The 18605-nt window shown below is 34.0% G+C and overlaps 2 protein-coding genes across 2 annotated transcripts; both read left to right on the forward strand.

The window, feature by feature from the left end:
- Positions 1-6685: 6685 nt before the first annotated feature.
- Positions 6686-9047, forward strand: LOC128221605 (uncharacterized). Its single transcript, XM_052930243.1, has 3 exons — positions 6686-6811; positions 8176-8351; positions 8799-9047. Exons 1-3 carry the CDS (start codon positions 6686-6688, stop codon positions 8998-9000), a joined length of 504 nt encoding a protein of 167 aa, XP_052786203.1. The 3' UTR covers positions 9001-9047.
- A 7617-nt stretch (positions 9048-16664) lies between these two features.
- On the forward strand, positions 16665-18382 carry LOC128226577 (uncharacterized). Its single transcript, XM_052936562.1, has 2 exons — positions 16665-16970; positions 17150-18382. The coding sequence occupies exons 1-2, from the start codon at positions 16760-16762 to the stop codon at positions 18058-18060; spliced, it is 1122 nt and encodes a 373-aa protein (XP_052792522.1). The 5' UTR covers positions 16665-16759; the 3' UTR covers positions 18061-18382.
- The last annotated feature ends 223 nt before the right edge of the window (positions 18383-18605 follow it).

The raw sequence follows: 18605 nt of genomic DNA on the forward strand, positions 1-18605 counted from the left end.
TGTGCCTGCGAAAAGGATAATGCAAATATTGGGACACAAGAGCATGCATCTGTTAACAATGGCAAGAGATCAGGCGTTTAACCTTAATAGGAATGATAAAAATGAAGAACATTTAAATTATTTCAAGTTATTAAGACACAACGCACAGTTTTCCATTGATAAAGCCAAGAAATCCTTTTTTACTCAAACTTTTGAGCAAAAAAAACATGATTCAAAATCACTCTGGAAAATCTTTAAAAATCTTGGTTTGCCTTCCAAGAAAGGGTCATCCTCTTCCGGATCAAATATAAGCTTAAATAAGTAACTATTGCCAATACTTGTTATAATTTCTATACCACTATTGCGTCTAAACTAGTTGGAAAACTACCCACTTGTTTTCAAACATATGGCAAAGTTTTGTGTCTAAGTTTTACTCAGAAGAAGTTGAGTTTCTGAAGTCATTCATTCTCTTGAGTTTCAGTGAATTTAATTTTAAAGTTTTTATCAAATTTAATTAAGGAATGAATTGCGGGGTTGATGTCATTATCGGGGTATGAACGCAATTGGGTTGGTCAATGTGTGTGGAGTCCGAAGGACTTTGACCAACCCAATTGCGTTCATATCCCCGAAAATGGCATCAACCCCGCAATTCATTCCTTATATTTACACCAATAGTTCATGATTTTATTCCAGAATTGTTAAAAAAAATCTTCATTTCATTTAAGAAAACCTTTAAGTAATCCGTTCTTACCCATTCTGTAAATAGAACGACCCGACTGTAACCGGAAACATTTTTTTCAAATGACGTCACAATAACGCGGGAAAAGATCAACCACTTGAAATCACTTTAAAACGTAAAATTGAAACTTCTGGTACCATCATATTTAAAATATAATAAACTAACACTTTTAAAAATGTTGATCTATATTTTACGGGACCTGCAGACACAATACAACCAATAACAAGATCAATAGCTTCCATGAATATTGTTATGCAATGAATTACGATCCGAACATATCCGAAGATGTTGCGTTCATCGATTGATGAACGCAATTGCCGAAAGGCAGTTCATTTAAGGAATGGAAGTTGAGGTGTAAATATGTGCAAATAAAGCTTCTAGACTTGATGGTTTTCCGGCACGCTTTGTTAGAGATTGAGCATCTAGCATGTCCATTTGCTCATATTGTCATCTTGTCTTTGATTCAAGGCGAGGTTCCTGATGATCTAAAAACTAATAGAGTTATCCCCCTCTATAAAAAGCGATAAAACCAGTGTTGGTAATTACCGCCCGGTTTCTATTTTAAGAATGTCATCAGAAGTCTTTGAAAAGATAGTATATGAACAAGTAGAATCTTATTTTAAAGAAAATAACCTTCTTTATCAATATCAGTCTGGATTTAGAAGTGGGTTCTCCACTGATTCATGTTTGTTCCACTTAACTGATTATATAAGATTGGAAATGGACAAGGGTAATTTGATAAGCATGGTCCTCTTATATCTTCAGAAGGCATTCGATATTGTTGACCATTACTAAATTTGTTCTCAATCTTGACTGTAGATCTCACATTGGAACACGTCAATTTCAGTCTCTTAACTGGTTAGCAGTGGATAGGAGAGTTGATCAAATTATTCTGTGCCGTGTTTTTAAAGTAAAAAATGGTTTGGCTCCATGTTATATGGGAGAACATTTTACATCTCAAGACAAAATTCACTCCTATAGTACAAGACTTAGAGAAAAATGTGCCTATGCTGTTCCAAAGGTTAAAGGTTTTGGATTAAAGTCATTCTGTTACTTAGGTTGTAGTCTTTTGAACAAATTGCGTGCAAGTATCACCCAAATTGTTCATTTAGCGAATTTTAAGGTTGCTGTTAAGCGCCACATACTTGATAATTTAGTGTTGTGACATGCTCATTTTTAAATATTGTGTGTAGGTCTTTTTTTATTAAAATAACATTAAATCGATGGAGGATTTAAAATTTGTGGTTTTGTTTTAATCCATTTCCACAAGGGCATAATTGTGTTAAATCTTATTATGTAACTCTTACAATATTCTTTTAAATTTTATCAATTGTGCATAAACTAAATTGTGATATTTTTCTAAACTCTGTGATATGCTTTCGATATAAGTTATGGTATACTTGGGATAAAATACGAACAACATACTTATTGTGATGCTTAATTAAAGCAATATGATTATAAACATGTGTAGTTTTTTTATGTAAGTTAAAAATGCCTCTCTATATCATGCCACCGACATTAAGGACCTCAATGGAAATAAGGGTTCTCTGTGACCCTTTTTGAGTTATCCTTGGTGCTGGTGTGCAAGGCATGGACTAGTATTATTTGCATGTATGTAATATATTTATATTTACTGTACATGTTGTTTTAATTGTCAATGTTATGCACTCAATGCCGAAATAAATCTATTTATCTAACAACTATAGCCACATCAATCCAAATCAAACCAACACAAGGAAATATCCGACATGCTGTATTCCAGTAAAAATACCCCGTCTTATTTCTTGCAAAATGTTCACACTGGGAAGCATGGACAGGTCGCCTTATGTTCACACAGTCACTGATTTCACATAAACTTTCACTGTTTCTGGTTGATTTTGCAACATTTCAGTGTATATTTCACGGAGGTTATTATCCATGCACACATCATCAACATGATCCACCAGCTAGAAAGCGAATTTACACCATTAAAAGTAACAGTGACGAACATTGACTAACGGATATTTTCAAACTTCAACCGTCAAACGGCATGTGCACACTCACTACTGATGACGTCACGCAGTTATGACATTTCTCTTATGATTGATTTGGTTGATTTGAATAGATTGTAATATGCATTTTTGTCTACATAAATGAAACCTTTGAAAATCGGTTGATACATGATTAATTTTTTTTATAAATTGTAAATAAAACTTCTTTATATATTTCTTTCCTGCGTATCAATCAGCTTAATAACACACAATGTAAATTATTCGTACTAGGACAAGACAATATGTATTGAAGAAACTTCAACCTAGATTTCGACCGTAAACGAGTTATGTATCAACTGAATCTTTAATTCGTGTTAATTTTATATCGCAATAATTAAATTCGTTATTTAATAACGATAAAAACTCGATTTTATTTTTTTCTAAAATGAACTCGTTTAATAAATTCGATATAAAATAAATGCGTATTAGCGATCTTTATATTTATACCTCTCTCGATATTTAACATATGAAAAAACATTCTTAGCGTATAACTAATATTTCTCAGTTTCTAGCACTGCATTTTATCAATATAAGATGACATATAATTGGTAGTTTTAAGTTCTCTGTATACAATAAGTGAACTCAATGAGTATCATGTTCCAAAGTACAATAAATATTTCAAAATTAGCTTATTCACTTTTAGTTTGAAATAAAATATAAATTCCAAACAAAAACACGCATATTACTGAAACGTGGAGCTTATCAATGTGGTATGGATCGGTCTTATACATTTTTCAGGATTCTTGCCTCTATGATTAGAACGAATTGTTGGAAATGAGATAATGTTTAACATGAATAAGCCCAATTACCAAATTCATTCATTATAAAACTTCACTAACTTTAGTCAAATACCTTCTTATACGGTACTTTAGTCGAATAACCAAACACACATCTAAATACATATACCCATGATGGAACGAGTTAATTTTTTAAACTAGGGGAAATGAGTATAGTCTTGTCAAATTTCCTTAGGAAGACAATATTTATTTTTATGATTATTCCATTTAACACATATCTGACATTCAATCATTACTTTACAATAAGAATTGTAAAGGAGACGTGTTTAACGTTTTATTTTATATGCGTAATCCTCCGTCTAAAGTACGTGTAACGTACCGCCCAGATTGCAATGTGCATCTGTCAGGATTCACAACCAAGAAATATCACACTTATGCGTTCAAAGTGGCTCAAAAGTGTTCAAACAACAACGGGAATACATATTTGATTGCTATATAGCTTTATTTAAAAGAAGAACAGGTACAGTTTTATATATAGAGATTGAGCTGTAATTTACAGTTATATATATATAGAGTTATAAATGAGATACAACAGTTCTAGCTATATTTATAGCATATAAGAGCTATATAATTACAGCTGTATCTGATACTTTTGATATATTTTAACTTTTAAGCACCATGGTTTATCATACGCAGTTCAATTTAATGTATGGGACTTACACTATAAACAGAATTCAGTTATATGGTGTTTGTGGGATTGGCCGCGTATATGGGCCACGTATCGTGAATGAGATAACAATTTCAACTAATCATTGGCTTACTTTAAAACTCAAAGTTCACTTCATTTGTAAAAATGGAAATTCAATTAAAGATTGTTTTGTTGGCGTGTTTAGTCTTACGGTGGCAAAAGAGGATAAGCGTTTGGTCCTCGATAGTGTCGACTCAAGCGACTTTGAACAACTTATGTTAGAGGTTCGTATGAAACAGGTTTAAATTCGCGTTTGAACCTGAAATCAGAACATGTTACTGCAATATTGTCTTATCTTGTTATAGCTTTGGCTGAGTTTTCCTCGATGATGTCGAAGCTATTTAACTTGTATAGTCAACATGCTACATTTGGCACTGTTGACTTATAGTTATACAAAACCCCATATTGTCTGAATATGGTTAACAAGCCAATGAATTAACTCTTTATTTATGAAGATATTGATATTTTCTAACTAGACATGCCTTAACTGTCAAGGTAATGTACTAGTAATTATCGTTTTTAATAAAACAACACTGTTTATTTTATTTTCATAAATGTTCTATTTATAACATTCTTTACTTTTCAGGTATCGAAACTGCAAACGAAGGTTGCCGCATTGGAGAGTAATTCAGGTACAAACAATATTCGTTAATAATATTATAGAGACTGCGCAGAACAACGTGCTTATAGCAATATTACCATAGAAAATACAGGAACAAGCCCTGTAGTCAAACATAAAGGAAAATCCTGTTTAGAGGCACAAAGTTTAGGCTCAAAAAGACACTAACAGGACAAACAGAACGCAATTAAACCATTCAGAAAGACTACCAAAAAGTATGCTGAACCATAGTATGAGCCTGTTGATAGCGCAGTTGAAAAAGTCAAGAACTCTCTTTATGAGCATATATATGTACCTGCAAACTCACTGATACTTCTTACATACATCTCTTTGATCATGGTTTCGGACAAGGCTTACCGCTGTAAGGGGTTGTCCGAAATTACTGAATTACTGTAGATGCGATTTCTCAAATTATTGACGTCCATTTGCTTTAAAATAATGACGGGATACTTAATTATCATTGGTAAACAAAACAGTTTCGGAGGTATGTGGACCCGCGAGCAGCATGAACTTGTGTTTTATATCTAATTAGTTCTAGTTTAGTATCTCTTTCTTTTTGTACATGGTTGGTATTTTGGCAAGTAGAGTTACAAACGCTTGAGTTAGGTTTACCACTGTGATGCAGAATTTAAAGACAACAAAACATGTTATCAACGATCGTCGCAAACAATAGCGTAAGATCCAGAATTTTGTTCAAATATAAAGGGGATGTCACAAATCTAGTTGAATTTACAATGCAATACAATCTGCTGATAAAAGTTGAATGTTTGTAGCATTATTATACACCAGTTAAAAAATCATAACATGGAAAGATAGTTTCTGGTTTGTGAATTAAATTTATAGTAGATTCAAGTAAATTCAAGCAACGAAATAAATATCAGCAAATAAAAATCATAAATAACAATAAACGAGAAACGATACATATTAGTGTAAAAAGGATCTTGAACATTTTAAAGGCATTTCCATATTTCTATATACATGTACCTGTAACCAAGTTTCATTTGGATCCCTTTAAATATTCAAATATATGGCCCGGACCACGACTGATTTCAAAACAAATTTATGAGGTTAAGATGAGATAACTTCACTTCAATTTGTATCATTGCAATCTATCTTAATAATTATTTTTATTTATTTCCCTTCTGTACATTCCAATATATTCCCCGAACAAGCACCCATTATGGAAAAATATCAGGTTAATGGGAGATGACAAAATAAGTATGCAGGATATAATCATGTTTCTTGAGTACTGCACTTTCTATAATTGTCATATATCTACATTTCAAGTAATTTCAATCTCTTTATGAAAAAAATGACAAAGCAGTGACCCAGTGACTAATTTTTCCTCTCTTCGAGGATCATATCAATATGCCGGAACTCGCAAACAAAGCTCTTTCTTTCGAAATACTTAAAAGTGGTATAACTACGAAAAACGATCGTTCGATGCGGGCATTGAAAAGATGGCCCATTGTAAACAACACCACGACGTTAATTGTGTATTCAGCTTCAGATACGTACGTGCGGTGGGGAAGGACGTCCTGCCCTTCAGACAATGAGCAATTGTAAGGTAATAGGACAAAGGTACAAAGGTAATAGAACTTTAGTAACATTATCTTACTAAAATTTATAAAAAAAATGAATAATCTCTGAACAGATAAGAAATTTGTTTTCAGTCAATAATTTAACATATTGGCAATTAGTAAGCAATACCCTTCCAAATTATACTACAATTATTTGAATTCACCAGGCATGGGCATTTAACATTTCTATCAATGGCATGATATAAAGAAAATCTTATTTGAACAGCGGATACCTTAAATAATTTGTATCTCCATGTACAATAAAGGGTATACGGGAGGCTCATATTGGGCTCATACTGGAAGCGCAGCAAACTGGATCTGTTTGACCGATTCACCGCAGTGGGGCTATTATGAAGAAAATGTGGCCTCGGGGGCAAAGGCAATTAACTTTACAAACTAAAGAGAAAGAGAAACGGCCATCTTTGACATTATATTCAGTAAAAGATTTTTTTGTATTTTATGTGGATATTGATTTCATATGTTTAAAGTAAATAATTTATGCAAAAACATTTTAAAAAATGATATCTTTACAAAATCACTTAATACTTTCAATCTATCAAATAGGATTTAAACTGATGTCCTCGAAAACACGCATAAACTCCAATTTCATTTATTTTGACGACCATCTTGAACGCCATATCAAACTTGGTATGGATCATGTCTTAGTGTACTTCTTTCAATGTTAACAAACACACTACGATGATTGTTTACCAAATTATAAGTCAATGTACAACATTAAAAGAAATTCCCCATTTTGGCGTCCATGTTGGACGCCATTTTGATGTTGTATGTTTTTAACAAATAAGTCAATGTTAAAAGTACTTTTATTCAAAGCAATACTTTTAAGATACCTTTTGACGAACCATTAAAGCCAATTGAAAAGTTCAAAAGAAAATGCGCAGTTTCGTACAGTTGGCACCCATATTGGACGCCATTTTGAATATTGATAACTTGTTATAAAAAGGATACACAAATACACATTGCCTTCATTTTATAAACTAGGTTAAGTCAAGGTTCATGCACAAATGTGTATTGTATTGTATACTAGTTGTGTTCATATGAACCAATCGGCGGCCATCTTTAACACCATCATACAATTTAAAACAATCACCAAAGATGGTACAAGGCCATCAATTCTTTTGTTGTGTTAGAGGCTCTACGCGCCCAAAACATGCAAAAACATTTTCTATACACCGTCATACAGAGTTCTCGACTTTGGCTGTCAAATACTGTAAAACCAGGATTGTTCGGAATGTTTTCTTTGTTGTCCATATGTTTCAACATATTTTGGTGGAAATGTGAATTATTTCACCGCACTACTGGGGCAGTGTTGACTAACATCCTGAGTCTGCGTTTCATACCGTGGCCAAGAAATCTGAATTCTTAAATGTTTCAAATATCTATATTATAATTTATTTTGACAAAAAATATGTGCCCGATTGTGGGGAAGATTAAGTGTAACACATACATCTTTTGTTATGTTTTTGTTCGTAATATATAATTTTAAATTACCTGACTAAAGTAGTATTAATGTTACCAAATGTTATTATAATTATTGTTCCACATACTGTAAAATCAAAGATGTTCTGAATGATTCCTGCGCTGTTGACACTTCTAAAATGAAGAATATATTCACAAACCTTTTCAGATAAAAAGTCATTTTTTCGTGATCGCCAAAGATTCTTCTGCAGTCAAAGGTGCATCATTTTGTATCTGGTTTGAATAATAGTCATGTTCCGACAGGTGTACGGTGGAGAATACGAGTTCAGCGACTTCCACCATAACGGAGGTAGCAAGTACTTCGGACAAAACTTGAACGACGAGGACGCTCCTTGTGCCGTGTGCAAATCGCCGCGCTCATCATCGGTAATGATCCCTGGTAGGAAGGAATGCTTCCCTGGATGGCCGAAGGAATACAAGTAAAAATAGTTGCTAATAGTTTTTGTCAAGGACGGTTTATAGCCATATACCTGTTGCAACAATAATATAAACAAATTTTATTGATCATTACCCGCATTTGATAACCTATAGACATATGCAAATACTAAAGTATCCTTGATCCAAACAACATCATTATTAATTTGTAATTATGCTTACAATCTCTCAATTCAAAGGAAAGCTATCTTTATAAAGCATTAACGGCATCTAGATTTTGCGAAAAAAATGCATATTTTCAATATGTGTTTTAATTGATTGTTAAACGCACAAAAATCTAAACATTTATGAAAGTTGTCTATTTTCGAGTACAATAAAAAGTGTGCGCTAACAAATATTCATTTTTATTCAAACGCCTTTACATGCGTAATTTCGATTTCACCTTTGACTCTAATTAGCCAAATAGTAAGTATTATTTATATACTTTATAGCGGATATTTAGTAGCAGGAGATTACCAACACCCCTCAGCCTCTGAGTTTATCTGCTTAGACGAACGTCCGGAAATGCTTGTAGGGGGCGCTGCGAACAAGGACGGTAAAACCTTCTACCTTGCGGAGGCGGTCTGCGGTTCTCTCCCTTGTCCCCCATACGTTCAGGGGCGAGAACTCACGTGTGTAGTGTGCAGCAAGTAAAATGCTCGATTATATTTGATGATACGTGTGCTTCGAGTATAACTTATGACGGATTAAATAATTGCATATCCATGTTTTTTTCTTTTCTTTTGAAGATGTTCAAATACTTCATACCATCTAGTCATATAGTTCAAGGGCGAGAACGGAATGGGGCAGACTGCTACAATGTACACGGGGTCTGTTGAAGACACGTGCGTTAATATACGGGAGTTAGATATATTTTAAGAGAAATTAAATACCTGTTACAAAGTTCTGCTCCCTTTTTTTTGAAAACGTCAACTGGTTTGATATGTCATCTTGCAATACCTTTCACGGTCGAAAGTGCTCAATTATCGTAAGCAGCACGTGACATATTCACGTTATTTCTGGATGATACGTAAACAATGTATGTGAACCTGGCATGTTACATTTCTGCGAGTTATTTCTAAATCTCTTTTTTGAAGAGGTAAAATGTTTTGTCTGCTTCTGGTATATATATATTTAGGACCGAAATCAGTGTGTGTATACCACGTGATAAATTGCGGCAAATATGCTACGTAGGAAGGCAACATTTTGCTTAAAATGAAGACTAAAATCCAAGATAACTTCTTTTACCACACCATTTTAAATAAAACAAAGAGCAGGCTATGCCGCTTAAAGAGCCACGCCTTCGTTTTATTACCGGGGTTTGATAAAGTGATTAGTTTCATCAAACACTTAGACAAACCTGTTTGCAGAAAATGTTTTGACAGTGCTCCGTCAGATGGCCGTATTGTGGATAGGTTTGTTGAAGTGTTTTCAGAAACCAAATTCTCAATCAAACTCTGGTAAAAGACCGAAGGCGAGGCTCTGTAAGCGGCGTAGACTGCGCTTTGTTTCATTTATAATGCTGAAGATATAAGAAAGTTATCTTTGTTTAAAGTCTTCATTTGGAGCAAAATAGTGCTTTCCTACGTAGCATTTATGACGCAATTTATCACGTTGTATACACAAACTGGAAATAGTACGTGCGTTGTCTGCAGCGCGAGAATGGAGAATTATGTGTATAGGTTTTTATGAATTGCACTTAAAAGAAACACCATATTACACAATGTATTGCGTACTGAACGGTTTTTAATATTGAATATTGGATAAAGGCGAATCGCAACGTCTTACTCGAATTGATTCGGAAATGGACCTTGAAAGTAGTAACCAGATTTCGTGGAGTTGTGGGTATTACTTATTAGCTTTGCCATACCAACATTTAGATAAACAATAACTGGCATTCAACAATTCATTTCATACAGCTTGATCTGTTCGCAAACAGGCATCTACAGGGAGTCGGTCGGGCCAATTATCATGGAACACCGTCTACCTCTTGGGAGCCGTATGCCGTTCCTTTCTTTACCATCCATAAGTGTTTCTTAATCCGACCGATTACTCTATTTAGGAACATAATAAAACAAAAGCATTATTTGTCCAAGGTATTATTACACTCATTCAATGTGGTCATATTCAATGAGTAGTTCGGAACACTATTGAAAAAACAATTGTTAAGGACGGTAAGTGGTTCCCTTACGTGACGTCCATTCATTCAGGGACGAGAATTCATGTGTATAATTTTCAGCACAATAGAAGGTTATCTTTTCGGATGGCGATTCGTTTGGTTTTAGAATTAAACTTCCTTGTACTGAAAAAACAGTACTTTTACAGCAATTTAAACAAACATAAACGGTTCTTTATAAAAAAAAAAAACTATTGGAAGTGCATTTTAGTCGGAACAAAACTCAAAATTAAAACAGTGCAAGTTATACGTAAAGTGGAAGAAACTCACTCACTATCTGAGGGAAGATCGATTAAAATTGGGGAAGACGACATACTCAAAATTCTCCAAGGAACGCTATCGGAAGAAAAAACGAGGGCTATACTAAGTGTTTTGCCTGAAGAGTATATTCGCGAGTACAAAGAAACACAGCGCCATCACATCGAGTGTTCACAAGATTCTGCCAAAAAGTTGAAACTTAAAAGAGGTGAGAGAACTTATTTTTCTAATAACCACACACTTGTTAGGGCATAACAAATGTAACTAACGCCGTACGTAACAAAAAATGCAAATAAATTTATCGCTATTGTTCGTTTAAACTTGAGTATATGTATTACATTTTGATTACTTGTCAACAGTTGAAAGCGTAAAAGCTGTTTTTACAAAATGAAAAACAAAATCTTTATATATTTTTTGTTAGATATACATATTCCAAGAACACATATGTGTTTGTTTTTAGGAAGAGTAACCGAATCAGAGCTGATTAAGTTTCCAGACTCACCGACCGCAAGACGTTATCTGGCAGCCTTAAGGTACTACTCTTCGGGATGGCAATGCCTTAGCAAAATTAACACTTCTCAAATGAAAACTATGGAGGTTGCTGACTCATTTCATAATTAATGGGATTCACAGTTTTGCACGAGGTCGTCTTCTTGAACAACATATCCGATGGCAATTTCCCTTCGATTTTCGTTATGTTGTTAATTGGATTGAAGGGTATCTACATTTTAGTCCTAATGATGCTTTAGCCGAGTTTTTGAAAGTTGTTTACCAGATCGATCTTTTGAATACAGGCGTTGCTGGCAAAGCTAATGACTTTGAAGTTTCAAAGGAGAGTATTTTGAGTCTTGAATTATTTGCACAAAAAATTGAAGCTTCGAATGGCGGGAAGAATGAACAATGTATTCTGGCAGAAGTATATCATATTCTTGGCGCGCTTTATAGCGTAACCAACCAGACGTCGAGGGCTTTGCATATGTTTCAGTTGGCTTATAAGCTCGACATGATTGACATGCATGCCATGTACGCTGTTGCCTATCATTGCATTGATACGGAGCCTGAACAAGCCAAACAATATCTGATGAGATACTTAGCAAAGGCGCCTCATTGCCATGTCAAGTTTGCAGAAGCAAACTATTTGCTAGGGATATATTACTTAAAACACCAAAACAGTTTGGAACAAGCTGAAAAATATCACGCTTTGGGTAAAGCAGCTGAGAAAAATCTACTGCCATGCGACCAGGTTCAATCTTCGGCAAACGAGGCGTTTTTGCAATATATGATTTCCATCGCGAAAGATGTTCCGACCATGGCAAGGTTAATTATTAAAAACATGCAGCTTGGCCCCAAATGCGTAGCAGTATAATGTGAATGAAAATGAGAATAGTATAGAATCAACTTTTGTCGTATGTACACGTGTAAAAGGAGATCTTAAAAAATATACTTTATTACGCAATTTAAACGGCTTCGTTAACAAAGGGACATGCGGTCAACAGACAATTACCCTTTTGCTACTATTGCATTTTATTTGAACATTTGTATTTGTCAACACAATGTTCAGAGGCACTCACTTTATAATACTTTAATTTCAAGGACTTTGTGCATAGGATAGAAACACCCTTATGACCCTAAACTGCACAGTGCCCAATCGAACGAGGGGAAGCTGGCAAAATAATAATAATAATAATGTATGGCGTTTGTTAATAATAAATATGTATTGGGTGACTTAATAGTTAATATTTTGACAAACGTTTTTTCACGAAGAATTTAAATTGGACGATCATTTTAGAAGATTATAAATGATTACAGTCAATGCGCGAAAAGGCACGTGCGGAGCTTATCACCAATTGTATTATTTTCATTTAATAATTTGAATAAAATTTCTCATGAACTTATCGTTTTAATGTTATATATTCATGCTCTATAAGTTAAGTCTAGCTGATGACAATAACGATCAGCAACCACTTCAATAGAACTGGGTAATTATTTGGTTTGGTCAAAATTAGCCAAACAGTTTATTGATTGGCCAATGTCTAACCAGTAATTACTATTTACCGATCTCTGTTTTAAAATGAGAAAACTAACCGAAAGATAACTAGTTAAAACAAATCAAATATGTATTCATATTGCACTATATATGCAATTTTTTCCGTCGTGACATTTCTAAAAAATGCAATTAAACTATACATTAGCGAAGTAAAGTTTACAAAGAGCCATCTGTGAAGTACTATCGACAGCACATGGCAGTGTGTTTAATACTTCCTTAATGATAACGAAATGATATGTTGATGCATTCAATACTTGAAATCCTAAAATCTTGCTTCACTCTGCATCCTTAACCTAAGGTTATACACGTTAACTGTGTTTATGACAGATGCATCATGGCAGGTAATGGCAATCATGCATATGGTCTTATCAACGTGTGTAAAAGGCTTTGAATTTTGTGTAGATTTCTATATTTTCGTTTGAAAATTATGCATTTTTCTCAAACCGTTAGTAACGGTTTAAGCCATGCAACATTTAATTTGGAATGGAAATAAGAAAATCTGCGATCTGATATTTTGTCAGCAGTCTTTCGTCACTGGTTAGCAGATATTTACGCAAAAAATTGCTAATTCCAAGACAAAAGATAACAAGACGCCAATGCCGCATTAAAGCCGGATTTTTTATTTGACGATGCAATTTTGCAAACCTAGGATTTGAGCTAGTGACCTAGTATTTTTAACCAAAAGGACCCATATTTATACGGAGATATCGTTTGTACAAATAACCTGATCAACAGAAACTATTCCATTTGTGTGAAGAAAAATGAACATTTTATAAACACATAAGCTTTTCCAATAAGATCTGTCCCAGAGACCTAGTTTTTGACCCTAGATGACACACTTTATCATCTAAGATTTCATGTACACAAATATTTTTAAAGTTAATTAAAAACAAAATTGAAAAATATGGGTAGATATGCAATTCATGATTGAGATGTGTGTTTATAAAATAGCAAATGAATTTAGTTGTTGGCTGATATTGATAGGTTTGGTAAGCATAGAATTTTTTTAATGACATCGAAAAAATATTTCCTAAGATTTGACCTAGTGACCTAGTTTTTGATCTGAGGTGACCGCTATTCACAAATGTTTAAGACAACATGTAGACAAATATTCTGATCAAGTTTCATAGATTTGACAAAAAAATAATGATTTTTTATGACCGTGGAATTTTTTCTCCTAAGATTTGACCTTTTGACCGGGGATGACCTTTATTAAGGAACTTTTAAGATATTATGCAGACAAATATTCTGACCAAATTTCTTACAGATTTGACAAAAATTGTTAAATTTATGACGTAGAAATATTTTTCCTAAGAATTGACCTAGTGACCTAGATTTTGACCCGGGTTGACCCATATTAAAAATATGTAAGATATAATGCAGACAAGCATTCTGACCACGGTTCATCAAGATTTGATAAAAAATGTTGAAGTTATTACCGTGAAATATTTATTCTAAGGATTTAACCTAGTGACCTAGTTTTTGATCCGAGATGACCCATATTCATATATATTCAAGATGCCATGCCGACAAATAAACTGACCAAGTTTAATTACCATCGGATAAAAACTCTTGATTTTATTACATAAATTGAAAACTTTAACACAGAATTGTTAACGCCCGCCCAACCGTCCGCCCGCCCGGTTTTCGCCATTCTATAACCTGTTTTTTTTCGAAGAAAAATCCGGCTAAAAAAGGTGGAAAACGGTAAATCTGAGAGAGTGCAGCTTTAAGACAGAATACCCAGATAGATGAAATATCTTACTGGTACTTTCAAAATTTACCTTGAAAAGGTGTTGTAATAAATTGCAACACAAGGAATGAACAAAGACTGAATTTTAAATGAATTCGTATTTTATCAAGATTATTCTTCTCTTCGCATCGTGAAGTTTAAATCATACATTTTATCTCGGCGAGACAAACATGAAAAGCAATCGGCTGAAACCAAAATGAAGGACACGCCATTTACAGTGATGTTGCTCTGGGGTAAATCATGAACCTCTTCTAATGGTTTTCATTTTGAATTGAAATGATGAAGACCTTTTTTCAGGAACGACCATTTGTAGAGTCCGTGATATTTTCCTTTTTTATGATTCTAAATTAAAAACATTAAAGATGTATTGTTTTATGAATCTGTTCATGTTTTCAAAACTATAAACTCTTGAAAATAACTTTCAGTGTATTTTATTTCTTGATAGAATGTAACAAGGGAAGCAATCTTTAAAGTATTAACGGCCCCTAGACTTTGAGAAAGAACGCATATTTTCAATATGTGTATTAATTGATTGTAAAAAGCACAAAAATGCAAAATATTTATGAATGTTGTTTATATTCGAGTACAATATAAGGTGTGCAATAACAAATATTCATTTTTATTCAAGCGCCTTTACATGTGTATCTTCATTTTAACCAGTGACTCATAATTAGCCAAATAGTAAGTGTTATTTCTATACTTTATAGCGGATACTTAGTAGCAGGAGATAACCATTACGCCTCAGCCTCTGAGTTTATCTGCTTAGACGAGCGTCTGAAAATGCTTGTAGGGGGCGCTGTGAACAAGGACGGTAAAACCTTCTACCTTGCGGAAGCGGTCTGTGGTTCCCTCCCTTGCCCCCCATACGTTCAAGGTCGAGAACTCACGTGAGTAGTGTGCAGCAAGTCGAATGTTCACGTTTTCGTTTGATAATAATTGTGCTTCGAATATAAATTATAAATTATGACGGATTAAATTAATTCATACGAATGTGTTCGTTTCTTTTTGAAGACATGCAATTACTTATTCATATCAATTCATATAGTTCAAGGGCGAAAACGTAATGGTGCACAATGTACACGGGATCTGTTGATCACACGTGCATGAAGTATACGAGAGTTTGTTATGTTTTAAGAGAAATTAAATTCCTGTTACAAATGTCTGCTCTTCTTTTTTTTTAAAGTCAACTGGTTTGATATGTTATCTTGCAATAACGTTTACGGACGAAAGTGCTCAATTATCGTAAGCAGCACGTGACATATTCATGTTATTTCTAGATGTTTTTTTTGCTTCTGATATATATTTTAGGACCGCAATAGTACGATTGCTGTCTGCGTCACGTAAACGGAATTATGTGACGTTGTTTTTTTTATTTCTTGCAAGAAAACACTATATTACACAATATAATGCATGCATACTGATTTTGTTCAAGTATAGAATATCGGATAAAGGCTAATCTGATCTTCTTAGCCAATTGATTTGTGAATGGACCTCGAAAGTAAATCCACATTCTTGTGGAGTTTCGGGCGTAACCTATTCGCTATGCAATAAAATTAAGGTAAACAATAACTTGCATAACACAATTTCATACGGCGTGATCTGATTAAAACATTATATAACATTAACATGGAAATTGGTAGCGAGTCGGTCGGGCCAACTTTGACGGATAACCATTTACCTCTCGGAGGCCATATGCCGTTCTATCATTTCTCTCCCATACGCGTTCCTTATTCCGATTGAATACTTTACCCTTATTAGAAAATATCATACTACAAATTCATTGCTCACCCAAAGTGTTATGATGACAAGTCGCATGAGAGACTGAGTAGGGCCATTTTCCATGAATCGGTCGTAACACAATGAACAACACAATTAACAAGGTGGGAGGTTAATTTTCGTGTCGTCAGGGGCGAAAATTCATATGGGTAATCTGTGTGTTATCTGAGTAGACTTCAACGTTATCTTGGTGATGGCGATATGTTTGTTTTTGACATTGAAACTTCCTTGTATTGGTTACTGATAAAAACGTACAACGGCAACTTGAACATGGGTTTATGTTTCATTGTACATTCAAATTAAAATGTAACAATTCATAAAAAAACTACATAATATTGGAAGTGCATTTAGGTAGGAACAAAACTCTGTTGACAAACTTCAAACAGTGCAAGTTACACGCATAATGGAAGAAATTCACTCATCATCTGAGGAAAGATCGATCCAAATTGAAGATGACGACATACTCAAAATTCTCCAAGGAACGATATCTGAGGAAAAAAAGATGGCTTTACTGAGTGTTTTGCCTGAAGAGGATATTCGCAAGTTCAAAGAAGCGCAGCACTATCACATCGAGTGTTCCCAAGATTCTGCCAAAAAGATGAGATCAAAAAGGGGTGAGAGAAAACATATTTTTTAACAATCACACATCTGTTCGAACAAAACAGACATAGCTGTTTTATATAAATTCTTTGACATCTACTCATTGGAGTATAAAGAAATACAAATAAATATATCGCTTTTGTTCATCATAATTAAACATATGAATTACATTTTCCTCTGGTTTCTTTTCAAGGACAAGTTACCGAATCAGAGATGATTAAGTTTCCTGACTCACCGACCGCCAGACGTTATCTGACAGCTTTAATGTATTACTCTTCTGGATGGCAATGCCTGAGCACTGTTCACACTTCTCAAATGAAAAATACTGAAGTTCATGACTCATTTAAGTTCATTTTAAATGGGATTCACAGTTTTGCACGAGGTCTACTTCTTGAACAACATATCCGAAGGCAATTTCTCTTCGATTTCCGTTATGTTGTTAATTGGATAGAAGGGTATCTTTCGTTTAATCCCAATGATGCCTTAGCCGAGTTTCTCAAAGTCATTTGTCAGATAGATCTATGGAATTTGTCCGTTTCTGACAATACAAAAGATTTTGAAATTTCGAAGAAGAAAATTTTAAGTCTTGAATTATTTGCGCAAAAACTTGAAGCTACAAAAAGCGTGAGGGACGAAAAATGCATTCTGGCACAATTGTACCATATCCTTGGTGCACATTATAGCATAACCAACCAGACGTCGAGAGCTTTGCATATGTTTCAGTTGGCTTATAAGCTCGATACAAATGACGTGATTGCCATGTACGCCATTGCTTATCATTGCATTGATAGAGAGCCTGAACAAGCCAAAGACTATCTTATACGATACTTAGACAGAGCGCCTCGTTGCCATGTAAAGTTTGCAGAGGCCAATTATTTGCTAGGGGTCTATTACATGAAACATCAATATAGTTTGAAACAAGCTGAAAAATACCACACAGCAGGTAAAGCAGCCGAGAAGACACTACTTCCATGCGACCAGGTTCGATCTCCTGTGAACGAGGAACTTTTAATGAGTATGATTTCCATTGCGAAATATGTTCCAACCTTGGCAAAATCCTTTATCGAAAATATGCGGGTTGGACCCAAATATGTAACAGTATAATGCCAATGCAAATAAGAACAATATAGAATCAGCATTTGTTGAATCGTATTGTATGTATATTGTATACCTGTGATTGGCGATTTTATATAATTTAAGCAATACTTAGTAACGCAAACGATTTAGTATGCTTCATAAAACAAGCATTACATAATGTTAAAAATTAAATTAAATATTTTCATTTCCATAAATTCCTTAATTTGTTTCCAGTTCGCACTGTAATAAGTAATAAGCATGGCACCCAAGACAAATGTTACGAATATATTTAGGACATGAAAGGAAACTATAATAAAAGCTTAGTATATAATATAATTCTGTATTGAAAATAAAGGAACATGTTAAGGATAAATATTATTTAAATAAAAATCATTGATTTAACTTTCAATGAAGTTCAATAAAATATTATAAAACAAACCATGACAGATACACAAATATTTGATAAATTTAGACCACACGATATGGGGTTTGTATCACGGTGAACGGACGGTACCCCTTTCGCTAAACCCTGATATCGTATACGTTATTGTCTACCAAGTGTTTAGAGTGCA

Source organism: Mya arenaria, chromosome 1 (genome assembly GCF_026914265.1).
Source record: "Mya arenaria isolate MELC-2E11 chromosome 1, ASM2691426v1".
Lineage (NCBI taxonomy): Eukaryota > Metazoa > Mollusca > Bivalvia > Myida > Myidae > Mya > Mya arenaria.

What these genes read in the sequence shown, in the direction of transcription:
- LOC128221605 (XM_052930243.1), top strand. Translation starts at nt 6,686, where the DNA reads ATGTACAATAAAGGGTATACGGGAGGCTCATATTGGGCTCATACTGGA. An exon ending in ATGTGGCCTCGGGGGCAAAG is followed by an intron (nt 6,812 to 8,175) that starts GCAATTAACTTT and finishes ATGTTCCGACAG; the next exon opens with GTGTACGGTGGAGAATACGA. An exon ending in GGATGGCCGAAGGAATACAA is followed by an intron (nt 8,352 to 8,798) that starts GTAAAAATAGTT and finishes TATACTTTATAG; the next exon opens with CGGATATTTAGTAGCAGGAG.
- LOC128226577 (XM_052936562.1), top strand. Translation starts at nt 16,760, where the DNA reads ATGGAAGAAATTCACTCATCATCTGAGGAAAGATCGATCCAAATTGAA. An exon ending in AAAGATGAGATCAAAAAGGG is followed by an intron (nt 16,971 to 17,149) that starts GTGAGAGAAAAC and finishes TTTCTTTTCAAG; the next exon opens with GACAAGTTACCGAATCAGAG.